This window comes from Lepisosteus oculatus, chromosome 8 (genome assembly GCF_040954835.1).
Source record: "Lepisosteus oculatus isolate fLepOcu1 chromosome 8, fLepOcu1.hap2, whole genome shotgun sequence".
In the NCBI taxonomy this organism is placed as follows: Eukaryota; Metazoa; Chordata; class Actinopteri; order Semionotiformes; family Lepisosteidae; genus Lepisosteus; species Lepisosteus oculatus.
The window spans coordinates 18,758,050-18,771,144 of record NC_090703.1 but is presented as its reverse complement, the minus strand read 5'-3'; the positions used below and the strand labels follow the sequence as shown (position 1 = coordinate 18,771,144).

The following is a 13,095-nucleotide window of genomic DNA, read 5'->3' as shown; positions in this document are numbered from 1 at the left end:
TGTTTAATGAAAAAAAAAGAAAATCCCTCTATCAGATAACTAGCAATCACATGGAGAAACATCATTTCTTTTAACATCAGTGCCAAAACTTCATAACACTACTCGAAAACCTTCATGCAGCCAATTGTGAGACATGGTGCCAGTCTATAATCTCAAGTGTTGGTTCATAATTTCTTTAGCCCTTGTGCAAACATGACACTTGATAATTGCTTTCAGGAAAGTACATCACTGTGCAATTTAGTTTTGCAGGAGCTGGTATTCTATTGTGTTATTTGCGCAGTTTGATCCTCCTGCTGTTACAGAAGCGTTGAGACAGGAGGGAGTTCTTGAAAGCTTCCCTCTGTTGGAGTTATTAGTGGTGGTAATTAGTCTTTCCCTCCCAGCTGTACTTTCTTCACATCTCCAGATGCCAGCAACATGGAAAATAGGGCACAATGGCATCAGTCGGTGCACTATGTCTAGCTTCTAATTTCCAATGGAATTGAATATATAAATTGTGTTAACAAATAATTTCCATTCTTTCACAAACTTTGTTCGATTTTTTATTTTTAAAAACCTTGCTAATATTAAATCTGAATAACAAATTTTGGCTATTACAAAAAGGTTTGAGAAGCAGTCTGACGAGCAGCTTTTGTGTAATAATTGGTAGGGATTTTAGCCTTATTTGAAAAGCAATGGTCGTTTTCTACTATTGTAATGCAAAATCACCTCTTCAGCCCTCTCACGATGGCCTAAGTAAGGGCCAGTTCTTATTGCAGGTTTCTTTTTTCCTCAAAGAGGTTATGTAAAACTAGCTCATCTCTTTTCCAATTATGTAAAAGTCAAGGGATTTTTCTGGCTGTTAAAAATGAAGGATTTCAAAATAGAAAAATGCAAAGTTGATATGAGATTAGAATTCAAGCAACAGAATAATAGTGCAACCTTCCATGTCACAAAAAGGTACAACTTTACAAAGAAAAAGATGTTTCTATTTGCAAAGTTCTAGGTTTCTGAAAATCTGAAATTTAGTAAAAATGAGACCACCACTATATTTAACATGTACAGTATACATTGCAATCCTCTGGAGATCTTTTGGTAAAAAAGTATACATAAGCTGCACATTATAAAGGGAAAAAATGAAGAACAGACTGGCATGGAAAAAAAGGTTTATTTATGGGAAGAAAAGGTTTTCAAAGTAGACAATCATGTGGCAATGCAGTTTACATTTAAAAAAATCAAATAATTTAAATATCTCTAAAACTGTTAAGATCTGCCGCACTAATAAATGCCAAAACAAAATCCTAAACCTTTTATGTTCAGAGTGATCCCAGTAATAAACAAAATAAACAAAACATTAAATCATGATATGAAAACTATTAAAACAAAAGACAACCTGACCCTTTTAACTTTTTACTAATTATGTATACCTCAGAACTTAAAAATGTGAGAAATATAAATGATAAGAAATTTTACATCCGGAGAACTTTTAACCGAAACCTACATACTTTGAAAATTGGCACCTCTTCTTGGACCAAATAAATGTAACATCAACGTAAACGCACAAAAAAGTAAACACTTCATAGCCCCTACAGTAAATTATAATAAAATAGTGTTAATTATTTTTTATCTAGGAGGTTTAAAACATAATGTACAGTAAGGTAAATAGTAAAGTTATGGTGATGTATGAATTTTTTACAAAATCAGATTCCTAGCGGAAAGACTTTAAATGATAAAGCCTCATAAATTAATATCGGAAGAAAGAAGTTCTCCTTTTAGTTATGGCCAATGAGTAAAGACCTTTTCCGATTCCTAGGAGACTTAATTAATGCTATTTTTTTACGGTTTTCTGAAAACAGAATCTATCATTCTTTTATCTGTCAAGATTTGACACCCTTTCCAACAGGATTCTGGGAGGAGTTGGGGGGGGGGGGGATCTGAACTGACCGTATCGGACAAAGGATTCATTCACATGTGGTCCCATACCTTTCCAAAAGGGACAGTCTGGACACCTTGTAGATCCATCATGTACCCTGTTTTTCAGAAACTGCAAATTCCCCTTTCCCTTCTACTTACATTGATTAATGCATTTTGCACAAACATGCACATTTTTGAAGGAGAATGACAAAAACCAAATAAAATAAACGACAAGGTGCTGAAGCAGAAGGCCGTCATGGACACGGAATGGCAGTTATACAGTTACAGGATCGCAAACCCCCACCCTCGGTTTTCCTTTCCAAGTATCTGTAAACCCAGTCCTCCGTCAACACGCTCTGTGCTCATGCATTGGGTCAACCAGCTGCTACAGTTCAGCAGAACAGAAGGACGGGCATTGCGAAGAGTACTCTGGGACTGACCACTGGATTCTCCATGTTTTACTGACTTGTCTTGGAGTCAGGCTGCTCCGGAGTTAGACCTAAGGTTGACTGTGTTGCGTTTTGCTCATTTGGAGCCTCCCCTGTTTAAACAGTGCAAAGCAGACAAACATAACTGGTTTGTAAAGTGTCTGAAGGATTTTAAATTCTCCTCCACAATAACAGAACAATCAAAACAATAAAACTGTAGAGAAGTACTAGGCCTTTTTTTAATCCCCCCCAGTTAAAAATGGAACCGTTTTCTAAGCAGCAATTACACAGAAAGGAGACGCAGGAGACTGGTTGTGGCAGCTCCCATATCATGATTTTATTTTCTTCATGTTTTGGTATTTCCAATTCACACAAATCATGCTTGATCAATACTCTCAGTTTATGTTAGCTAAAACATTTATTGCAATTTACAGCACATTACCCACTTGAATTTCCTGGTGGGTAAACTGTAGAAACATTTAATGAAATAAGTAGGAAGAGTTCAGTTTACCCAGGATTTTCAAAGAGATAAAATAAGGCCCTCATATTCATAAACCCATAATGGAAAATAGATCACAAATCAAAAGTCCTATTGCCACTGATGTGTCTATATTACCTGTGTCATTTGCCAGTGTGCCAGTGCTTTTGCTTTCTTGCTGTTGTGGTGCTGTAGCTCGTGCCTGCTGTGTTGACTGCCTGTCATAAAATGGGATTTATCATTAATATCTTTAATCTACTTCATGTTGAAGAATATCTTGTTGGGTACATTCCTTTCTGGCTTTTGGCTGACCCATTACTTCTAGACAAAAGTCCACCCTGCCTTTTATTCCTACTGTGAACCCCAGCTTCCACTGCAGAGTACACACATAGAATGGAGAGATGTGGCTCACACTGATGACACTAAATGTTCACAGGCACATAGCTCACTGTGATTAAAAAAGGATAACCTGGTAGACTGGTGCTTGATCAATTGTGTTCTGCTGCTTGGTGAATTATCTACTAATGCCATTGCCTACATGAACCAGTAATGCTTGGTCTAAAAGGTCCAGTATGCTGTCTCATTGAGCACTTCTGCTGGTTGGGTCACCTGGAAGCCTTTTACATACTTGTGAAAAACTTTTTGTATTTTTATGCAGTGTTAATTTCAAGTTCATGTGGTGGAACTAACTTGAAAGGGAATATGAAATAAACTAAAGCCATTTTTATATTCCTGAAGATGGAAAAATACATGTTTTTTTCCCCCAAAATAGGAGTCGTCTAGTTATTTTGTGTCTATCATGTGACACCATCACTCCAGACTGGTGCTACACAGACAGTCCGTAGTTCTCAGAGACACTAAAGGATAACCTGAAAATGAAACAAGGAAAATGGAAAGGTGGACAAACCTACTTGTCAAAATAGGCCTGCCTTCTCTTTCGAAGCTCCTCTGCTGTTAGCGTTTCATTCTGGCCTGATGTTGATGTATGGGCAATATTTTCATCTTTGGGATCAGGAAGCTTAGTGTTGCCTGTAGTACCTGAAGACAGAATGGAAAAAGACGAACAAATCTAGCAAATATGACTGAATTTTTACAACATTTTCTGCTATGAAGGCACTGTGAGGCCAAATAGATTTTCCCAACAGTATACTTATCAAGCTGGTTGAATTTCTGTCATTTCCTTTCATGTAAACATACAATTGCTTATTAAAAAAAACACTAACAAATACCTTGCATAATGTAATAGTCCAAGTTATTTTAAATTTTGAAGAGTAAATGAGATTGAGGAACTCTCAACTCCAAAAACTGTTTCTTTACACAAAAAAGACAACGTACTGCTCATACCCTGCATACTAAGCTGAATAGCTCTTCGTAGATCAGCCTCTTCATCCTCCACCTCAATGTCTTGTCGGCTAAGTGCCAGAGCCTTCCTCAAGTTCTCCTCATCTTCATCTACTGGCACTGCTTCCAAGTTCTGGTTGGAGTTCAGTGTTCTGTCCATTACCAGACTACAATAAAAAATATTACCGGGAGAAAATATGCAAAAGCACAATTCAAAGAGCAAGGGCTTTAAGAGTGAGAAATATACTTAAAGAAATTAAATTAAAATTAACTTGATATCACAGATTATAACTTCTTGGTCATAACGCATTTTTGCATTCAAAAATGTCTTGATATAGTTCCCTCATTGGTCCAGCTGATGACAATATTTATATTTTCATCCCAATATTCAGACATTTATAAAGGTATTCGACTGCTAAATGTATTTGGAAAATATCCTTATTCAAATATTCTGAGTCACCCTGGTATCATTTTGGCACTGGCTCAACAAGTACAAAATAACTCCTGGTGTAAAGAAGCATTTCCATCTTGCCGTATACATCAGCCAAGCCAACACGATATGGAAGCTTCTGCCGATGAGTATTTTGTTCTCATGTTTCACTCACCCTTGCCCACTACCGGACTGAGCCACCTCTTCGCCTATCAGTCTGGGCCTCTGCCTCTGCTCCACCCTCATGATCCCTAGTATCTGGTCTGCATCACATTCTGGGAGGTTTCCATTAATAACAAAAATTGAATAACCTGGGAAAAGCAACAAACAGAGGCCAAAACAGGCAAAGAAAATGTGTTGGACTTTCTCTCGATTACTTCATAACAACAAAAACTTTGACATGAAGATCATAAAAAACATCCGATTGCAACTGTTTTTTAAAGAAAAGGTTTTCTTATCACTTATACAGTAAAACATTAACACAGAGCTCTATTGCTTTATAACAATAATATATCAGATATGAGAAGCCCTTTCAGATACTCTGGGTTCTTTTTAGAAAGAATTACAAAAATATAAACATTCTAAAGTAGGTATGATATACTATTATATACTAATAATTAATCAGAATCAGTCAATGTTGATAAAACTCACTGTACCCATTTTTTATCCATTCCCAGAAATTATGAAGAATAAAAGATCTCTTTATTGTACTCACCTTCTTGCTGTAATTGTGCTAAAAAAAGGGCAAGATAAGTGTCCGAAATCAGCTCAGGTCCAGTCAACAAAGAGTTGAGATTAAACCACTACAAGTTTTCAAGAAAGAAATTAAATTAAATTTGAATTGGTAAAAGGGGCATTTAACATATCAGCATTATCTTTAATAGGTTTATGGCAATTGTCAAGATCTTAAAAATATTAATTTAGAACCGTACTCAGTAAGTATTTATACTGAACAGTAAGACAAAAACATTTTTGCTCTCTAAAATCAATGTAAAAATAGTACATCAATAATGAGCAGCCCAGTAGATTAGGAAAGTATTTGGCAGCTCCTGGTGAAATCCTTTGCCGTGACTCACTTCACGCTACCTTGTCCAAGTTCCTTAACATTCTTATACTCTGTCCTTCAGGCAAAAACACACTTTATATATTTGGTCCAAGTGAAAGTGATTTACAGTAGCCATGGATGCAAAGTGCACCTTTTAGTTTTTGTGTAGGTCCACGTGAAAGTATTAAAAAAATTAATAATGCTTTATTAATTAGAACATAAAAGCAAGACGAAATTCTGGAGCTAATGACAAAATGTACAGTATATTAAAAATGGGTAAAAAAAATAAACTCTGCTTACAAACACTATTTAAATTGTGTTAACTTCTTTGACTAAGATAACAAAAATGAAGAAGAAATGTCAAATAACAAGTGGCAGTCAAAGTTACCTGTTGTCCTAGTTTTCGTACTGTAAACCAGTGCTCCTTGTAGTTACATATAAATGCCTTCTCATTTCTACAATAAATTAAACAATTACATTACCAATTAAGCATATAATTGATGAAACATTAATGCTATGAACACATGAATTTATTACTTTTTCATAAGCTTTGTCAAAGACATGTGCTAACACTGTCACACACCATTGTTGTGAGGTTTGACCTTACAACAGCCAGTAGCTAAACCCCCAGTAACACATGGACTTTGTAAGAAAGAGCATGCCCAACTGAGTTGGATTCCTCTGCTGGCTGAGGGATTTGAACCGGCAACCTTCCAGCCACAGGCACAGATCCTTAGCCACAGAGCCACCGGTCCACCCCAATTCACAAGACGTTTAAGGTATTTAATGATAAACTATTGGATATTGAGTAATCCATTCTGCAATGGATTTTAATACAAAGATACAACAGAGTTGAATACAGATTAAATGATTTTCAGGCATATCTGTCTTTTCTCCTTTTACCTTTGATACCGTTATATTAGTTTTTAGTAAACAAAGTTCTTACATTGGGTCAATCATCAATCTTTGATATTCAGGACTATTGAAAAGAATCAGTTCCAGGCCCCAGACTCCCAGTGCTTTACTTATCACCTATTATGCACAAAGAAAAGAGAAAACAAGTTTAAAAAAAAACTTAAAGAGCCTAAAACATGTGTTTACATGTATATATTTGTATACATGACAGTATATTATATCCAATTTTAACTTTTTACAGTGTATTCAGATTTCAGTTCCAAAAAAATATTTTGAAGATACAAAGCTTATATTTATAATTCAGCTTATATATCATTTATATTATTTCAGCTTAAAATAATATTCCTTTTCTGTCTACAGTCTACACAGTTACCTTTAATTTAATAATGTTCTATGAAAGACACAAGAACTGCATGAAGTTACCTGTCAAATGAATAAATTAAGAATAAGAATAAATCCTGAAAATCCACCGGTTCTAATATTTAGTTTACATTTGAGTTTTTTTTTAAACTGTGCAACTTTATAAAACTCACTTGAATTGAAAAGAAGCCACTGTCATCCATGTTTCCAGATGGTTGCTGTGAGAACAGGAAAAAGACAAAGCTAGATACATGTTGTCATCAGTAAGTACTAGAGGAGTCCTAAAACAGTAGAAGTATAAGCTAGCACCTGAAATAGAAGGGATAGTCACATCTCCTTTTACAGAAGGAGAAATGCCAATCACTCATAGGCATCAGGAGAGGTGAGACCATAGTCAATGCTTGTGATGCAGGCCATTCTGTTCCACTCCTCTAAAGACATGTGTAAATCATTCTAAAACCAAGGTATTGAATACGAAAAAGCAGACAAGCACAAACTCTTAAAGGAACAAGTAATAGGTTTATTCCATGCTGAAAAAAAGAAGAAAGAGAACACAACGTTTCGGCCGTGGAGCCTTCTTCAGGTGTCACACCTGAAGAAGGCTCCACGGCCGAAACGTTGTGTTCTCTTTCTTCTTTTTTTCAGCATGGAATAAACCTATTACTTGTTCCTTTGCAGCCTACGCGTGCTGACGCAGCTACCCACCTGAACTACAAACTCTTAAATATTTAAATGTAGTCCAGGTAGAAGTAGTTCCCCTAAAGATACTTAGAGTGCAAAGCAAATATGCCCTAGGAACTAAACTGCCTATTAATGACCCGAGCTGTGCACCACAGGACTCTGTAAACACCTGGCGATTATTATTGTTAATATGCATGACAATGGGTCTGGTCTATATTTTGCTTGTACTGCAAGCAACGGGCTATAATTGATAACTTAATAAGGAATGCTGAGCTCACATCCATCCATTTTCTAACCATTATCCTGTTCAGGATCAAGGGAAACTGGTCAAGACACCAGTCTACTGCAGGACACACACAGAAAAAAACACAAACATGCACACACAAACACCAGGGCCAACTTTCCCACAAGCCAATTCACCTAGCACTATATCTTTGGACTGTGGGAGGAAACTGGAGCACCTGGAGGAAACTCACACGAACACAGGAAGAACATACAAACTCCAGCGTGCCACCCTCCAAGCTCACATTATGAATTAAATTGTTCATGAAGAATTTGGAGAGGAAGGACACATATGTGCAGTGTCCCAGAAAGCAGTATCTCAGTTACAATCAGTGAGACAAAAAAGTACACCCACTGTGTGGCCATCAGAATATTTGCCCACAATATCTGTTAATATTCAAACAGAGCTCCTAGTGGCCTTAAGAATCAGTTCAAGGGATTGCTCAGATTGCTCACAGGGTCTCTAGAGACAGAGGAAAACCAACTGTTCAATCTATCACCATAACAGTGCAACATTTTCAATCTAACACAGCTCACCTGATCTGATAGAACTGAGTTAACCTGTTGCCCTACAGTTCAGTTCATTGTTTCAGAATTAATGGTAACATTACTTATAACAGTTGTAGGGTCCTGCTTGATTTTGCTCAGATTGCTGGAATTGGAAGACAAAAGTCTTGAAAAGGGCTCTCCTGCCCCCCCCCATAAATGGCCAAGCCCCAGTGCTGTTACCTGCAGAAAGGTCCTATACTCCTCGCTAGTGACTCCTCCTTCTGCCATTCTAATCCGCTCCTCTTCGTCCAGTTGCTGTGCGATGGAGGACAGCTCGACAGGGCTGAAATACTCCCCCTGGAGTAGGTTATTCAGACAATGCTGGGCGCAAAGGGAGCCCTCTTGCTATGACAGAGAGTACAACAGTCAACTCAAAATAAGGAGTTCACTTTTTAAGCAACCAAACAACACGATTTTAGACAGCCACACCCTGCAATCAATGATAATACAAAGACATCTTACACACATGATTACATCTACAATATGGAAATTAAAGAAGGCAAACTGTACTTAAAAAAATGTATATGAATTATATGAAAAAGTGGTGGAAGCTGATCGATACCTACTGCATATGCAAAACTAACCAAACCAGACTCAGTTATACATCGAGGAATTTCCCAGATAACTTTAAACACGTTTATACATGTACGTTGCTCCAGTGAAGTTTGCCAAAGCAGAAACAGTAGTCTTTTAAAGAACATAAACATTGGAGGTTTCACTAGTTAAAAGAGGAAAATGCAGAAGAATTTTAAAGTTTCATTCATTCGTTTTATTAAAATCACGGTTTGAGGTAGCCAGACAAACCACACACTAATATATTTAAATCCCCCCGAATCGGATTAAATGTTTCAAAACGACTTACTTTCTCGTGAAAAATGGAATCCATATTTGATCCTTCTGTTGACTAACATACTTTGAACCTTGACCTTCCGGGGGATGGGTCATGCAAACGCGGCCTATCAGTAAATCGTTCGTCATGTGACAACAGTTCGGTAGGTGGGTCTTCTAGCGGAAGTATGAGGACCTTTTTGTCTTTTTTTTTTTAAAGTCTGAGAAACTCTCGGGAAAGTTAAGTATTTCTGACATCAAATTATATATATTTACTTAATGTAGGGGCGACTTGTATTCAGAAACATTTAAAAATAATAAGAAGTTTAATAAAAAATGCAAAGATACTTCTAGACAAAAACAATATAACAAACATAAGTAATAAAATAATCAAATTTATTCCGGCAACAAACTGCCAAAGATATCAAGTAAATAAAAAATGTTTTGTAACAGGTTCTATCATATGCATTCATTATTTAATAATGAAATTATTAAGACGTAGTCATCTTTATTAAATGTTGATTAATATGTATTATCAGCAGAGGCTCTTTTGTGAAAATCCCAGGCAGAAGTGTGTGGCCACGTTTGGAAGCTATATAAGGTGTACTTCTGAGAAGCCTGATTGGCACCAGGTTGCAGGTGTCTTGTGGGGTTCCTCTAGTAGAGCCTGGATAAGCATGAGCCTGTTCAATGGTTTCTGAGCCTTAAAAGCCTCTTCTTGTCCCAATTCATCCAGCAAATGTTTAAGGGGGCTCAAGTCTGGCAAGTAGGACATTCAGAATTGCGCTATTAGTCATTGTGATCTCTGAAAGGCAATATTACCCCAGAAAAAGGAGTGTGTGTGTGTGTTGTCCTGCTGGCATGTCGCTGGATGGTTTGATAAAATTACCTCATCATTATGCTTTTCTGTGTCACAGTAGCTGATGTGCCACTTCTGGATTCCAACATATATTTAATGTTGGATGTTCACTTAATAAGCAACAAGTCTGGCAAGTGATGTATTCAATATGACCTTTGAGGCTTTAAATAATCTGGCTCCTTCATGCATCTCTGAATGGCTTTATGTTTACACTCCTTCTCATACAGTCTTTTCAGTCGAGATCTTTTGCTCACTAAACCCGGGACTTAATATCACACTTTTGGTGACAGTGCTTTTTCTTACTCCATTGTTATGGAATGTCATTTCTTGTCAAGAGACACATTCTCTGTCTGTTTCAAATCTAAGCGTAAAATGCACTACTAGGGCCTATGAATAATTTCCTTGGGTTTGGAAAGGTGCTTTGTAAATTAACGTTGTTGTTACATGTATTATTATTTTTATTACTGATTTTCACCAGGTGAATTTGAATTAATCAAAATGATTAAAAAATAATAACAATTGCTTACATTTATATAGCGCTTTTCTTTACACTCCACTGAAAGCGCTTTACAGGTAATGGGGACTCCCCTCCACCACCACCAATGTGCAGCCCCACCCTGGATGATGTGACAGCAGCCATAGTACACCAGAACACTCATCACACTCCAGCTATCAGTGGGAGGAGAACAGAGTGATGAAGCCAATTCATAGATGGGGAATATTAGGAGGCCAATGGGACATTTGGGGTAACACCCCTACTCTTTTTGAGAAACACCCTGGGATTTTTAATAACCATAGAGAGTCAGGACCTCAGTTTTACGTCTTATCCGAAGGACGGTGCCTTTTTACAGTATAGTGTCCCCGTCACTATACTTAGACATTAGGACTCACATAGACCGCAGGGTGAGCGCCCCACTAACACCTCTTCCAGCACCAACCTTAGTTTTTCACAGGAGGTCTCACATCCAGGTAGTGACCAGGCTCACACCTGCTTAGCTTCAATGGGTTGCCAGTTGTGAGTTGCAAGATGATATGGCTGCTGGCAGTAAGAAAATAAACATTTAATCAACATCCAAAATCAGTATACTTCATTTTTTTTAATGACAAACATGCACAGTAATAGGCTTCTTTCGGTACTCAATATAGTTTCAGTTGTAGTAAGGTGAGATTTATGAAGTCTGTACCTTTCTACTTTTCTATTCCAGTACATGTCTCTAGAGAGCCTTAGGAGTATTACAGGCACTGGTATGTGTGCATGTTGCGTACAACCATGCCGTGTAAAGACAGATACTGTCGCTTGCCACAATGTCGTAAAGCAGTTTTGGGACCTGTCTCACACGTTGTCCTGGTAACAGATTACGGCAGATGAAAGATGGCGGAAGGTGAAGAGACATTAACAAAACGAGAGCTCAGTATGGTGAGTATATTTAATTTTATTTTGGTAATTTTCTACGTTTACTTATTGCGTATATTTCTTTTCTTCGATTTGTATACTACTTCGATACTAGCTTTTTTCTTTTCTACAAATACTATTCTTCTTACCTGGGGTTGAATTTTGGTTAGATTTCTTGAAGGAATTATAGCAAACTGCTGCAATTTAATTTTTCTTTTAAGATCTCAGTACAGGATTGGAAACAATAGATGACAGTGGATATGTATTTAATTCACAATGCATTGCTTTTCAAATAAAAGTGCAAGAGTGACACTGCCTGATCTCACTAGTTTAAAATCGACCTGAATCTTGGGTTTTATTGGTTTTTCAAGAGACTCAACAAGAGCTGCTTGTAGTTAATAACATTGAATAATATGGTAGTGATACTTGAAAGATCAATAGTATTCTGTTTGGAAAGGGACGGAAGTTTGTGGTTAAGTACGCTCATAGAAGATCGACATTTTAAAAATGTATATAACTTTTATTGATTGTTTTTGTTATTCTGTGGATTATAAGAGGAAAAATAGCGTGTGACAGTATTGCAAGTGATATATTTCATTATCATACAATGGAATAAAAACGAAACAATAAAACAGAAAACTTGGCGCTATTCATAAGAAAAATATGACTTTTTTCTTCGTTTTTTTTAAGTAAGCAAATCTTAGTTAAATTTATTGGAAGCATCTCAACATCTTAGAACTAAAACTCGGAAATTATTGTAATCATGAATTGCATGTGCTTTAATTTTTAATACGTAAGTCCCACGTAGACTAGACTTGAGGACTACCAATTAAACACAGAGTTTCACTTTTACTTTGTTTATATCAGTATTGTTTTCTGGATAAATCCAGCTTTACAAGGAAGCACACTTTAAGGACACTTTCTCAGCGTTTCAAAACTGTTGTGAAACATCTTTGAAAACTGACAGTACAAAGGTGAATTTCTGTGACATTTGTAAAATCTAAAGACCTAAATACAGACATACAAAGTTAACTAAACTAAGATTGTTAGTAAATTACTGAATTTACTAAACAGCTTTTTGAACATCATAATTTAGGATATACCTGCAGTGTCTTGGAAAAGTATTCAAGCCCTTTCATTGGTGTTTGATTTTTACCTTTTCATTGATGAAATTACAAAATGATGCCTACCAATTTCTTAAACTTAATATTCAAGATAAAGTAATACAAACAATGAAATAATGCATAAATATTTAGACCCATGAACTTAATATTTGGTGTAAGCATCTTTGGTAGTAATCACAGCCACAAGTGGTTTTGGGTAAGTCTCTTCCAATTTAGCACACCAGCTTTGTGCAATTCCTGCCCATTCTTGGCAGATTTGCTTAAGTTGTCTCATGTTGCTTTTGGATTACTCACAGACAGCAGCCTTGCTATTGATTCCTATTGAGTCAAGAATTCTATCGAGACTTAGACTGGGCTACTCAATATAGGGAATACACTTTCTAATTGCCTTTTTGGCCTTCTACTTTGGTTAATTGTCCTGCTGAAAGATGAATTTTCATCCCAGTTTTATGTCTGAAGCAGGTTTTCCTGTAAGATTTGCCAGTTCTT

At 36.6% G+C, this 13,095-nt stretch overlaps 2 protein-coding genes across 7 annotated transcripts in view; one reads left to right on the top strand and one right to left on the bottom strand.

Moving 5' to 3' along the window:
* Positions 1-1,128: 1,128 nt before the first annotated feature.
* atxn3 (ataxin 3) lies at positions 1,129-11,346 on the bottom strand. 4 transcript variants are annotated; one of them, XM_069193335.1, is made up of 12 exons: positions 11,274-11,346; positions 11,028-11,128; positions 8,583-8,747; positions 7,064-7,108; positions 6,562-6,647; positions 6,004-6,070; positions 5,286-5,373; positions 4,746-4,881; positions 4,144-4,307; positions 3,711-3,837; positions 2,938-3,017; positions 1,129-2,434 (listed from the first exon to the last, which is right to left on the bottom strand). In XM_069193335.1, the coding sequence occupies exons 3-12, from the start codon at positions 8,628-8,630 to the stop codon at positions 2,352-2,354; spliced, it is 924 nt and encodes a 307-aa protein (XP_069049436.1). In that variant the 5' UTR covers positions 8,631-8,747; positions 11,028-11,128; positions 11,274-11,346; the 3' UTR covers positions 1,129-2,351. The 4 variants fall into 4 exon arrangements, with proteins under 4 accessions (XP_069049436.1, XP_015206407.1, XP_015206408.1 ...); XM_015350921.2 differs by lacking the exons at positions 11,028-11,128; positions 11,274-11,346 and adding an exon at positions 9,265-9,347; XM_015350922.2 differs by lacking the exons at positions 2,938-3,017; positions 11,028-11,128; positions 11,274-11,346 and adding an exon at positions 9,265-9,347.
* Positions 11,347-11,351: 5 nt separating this feature from the next.
* The window catches only part of ubr1 (ubiquitin protein ligase E3 component n-recognin 1), a 41,520-nt gene continuing 39,776 nt past the window's right edge, over positions 11,352-13,095 (top strand). For all 3 annotated transcript variants that reach the window (XM_015350832.2, XM_015350831.2, XM_015350829.2), the window contains exon 1: positions 11,352-11,506. In XM_015350832.2, the coding sequence (XP_015206318.2) occupies positions 11,462-11,506 (45 nt within the window). In that variant the 5' untranslated portion in view covers positions 11,352-11,461. The remainder of the gene's footprint in view (positions 11,507-13,095) is intronic.

Coding starts and splice junctions, on each gene's coding strand:
- atxn3 (XM_015350921.2), bottom strand. CDS start 9,288: ATGGATTCCATTTTTCACGAGAAA. Junction 7,109..8,582: donor AGTATAGGACCTTTCTGCAG/GTAACAGCACTG, acceptor CTGTTCTCACAG/CAACCATCTGGAAACATGGA. Junction 4,882..5,285: donor AGCACAATTACAGCAAGAAG/GTGAGTACAATA, acceptor TGCTTTTCCCAG/GTTATTCAATTTTTGTTATT.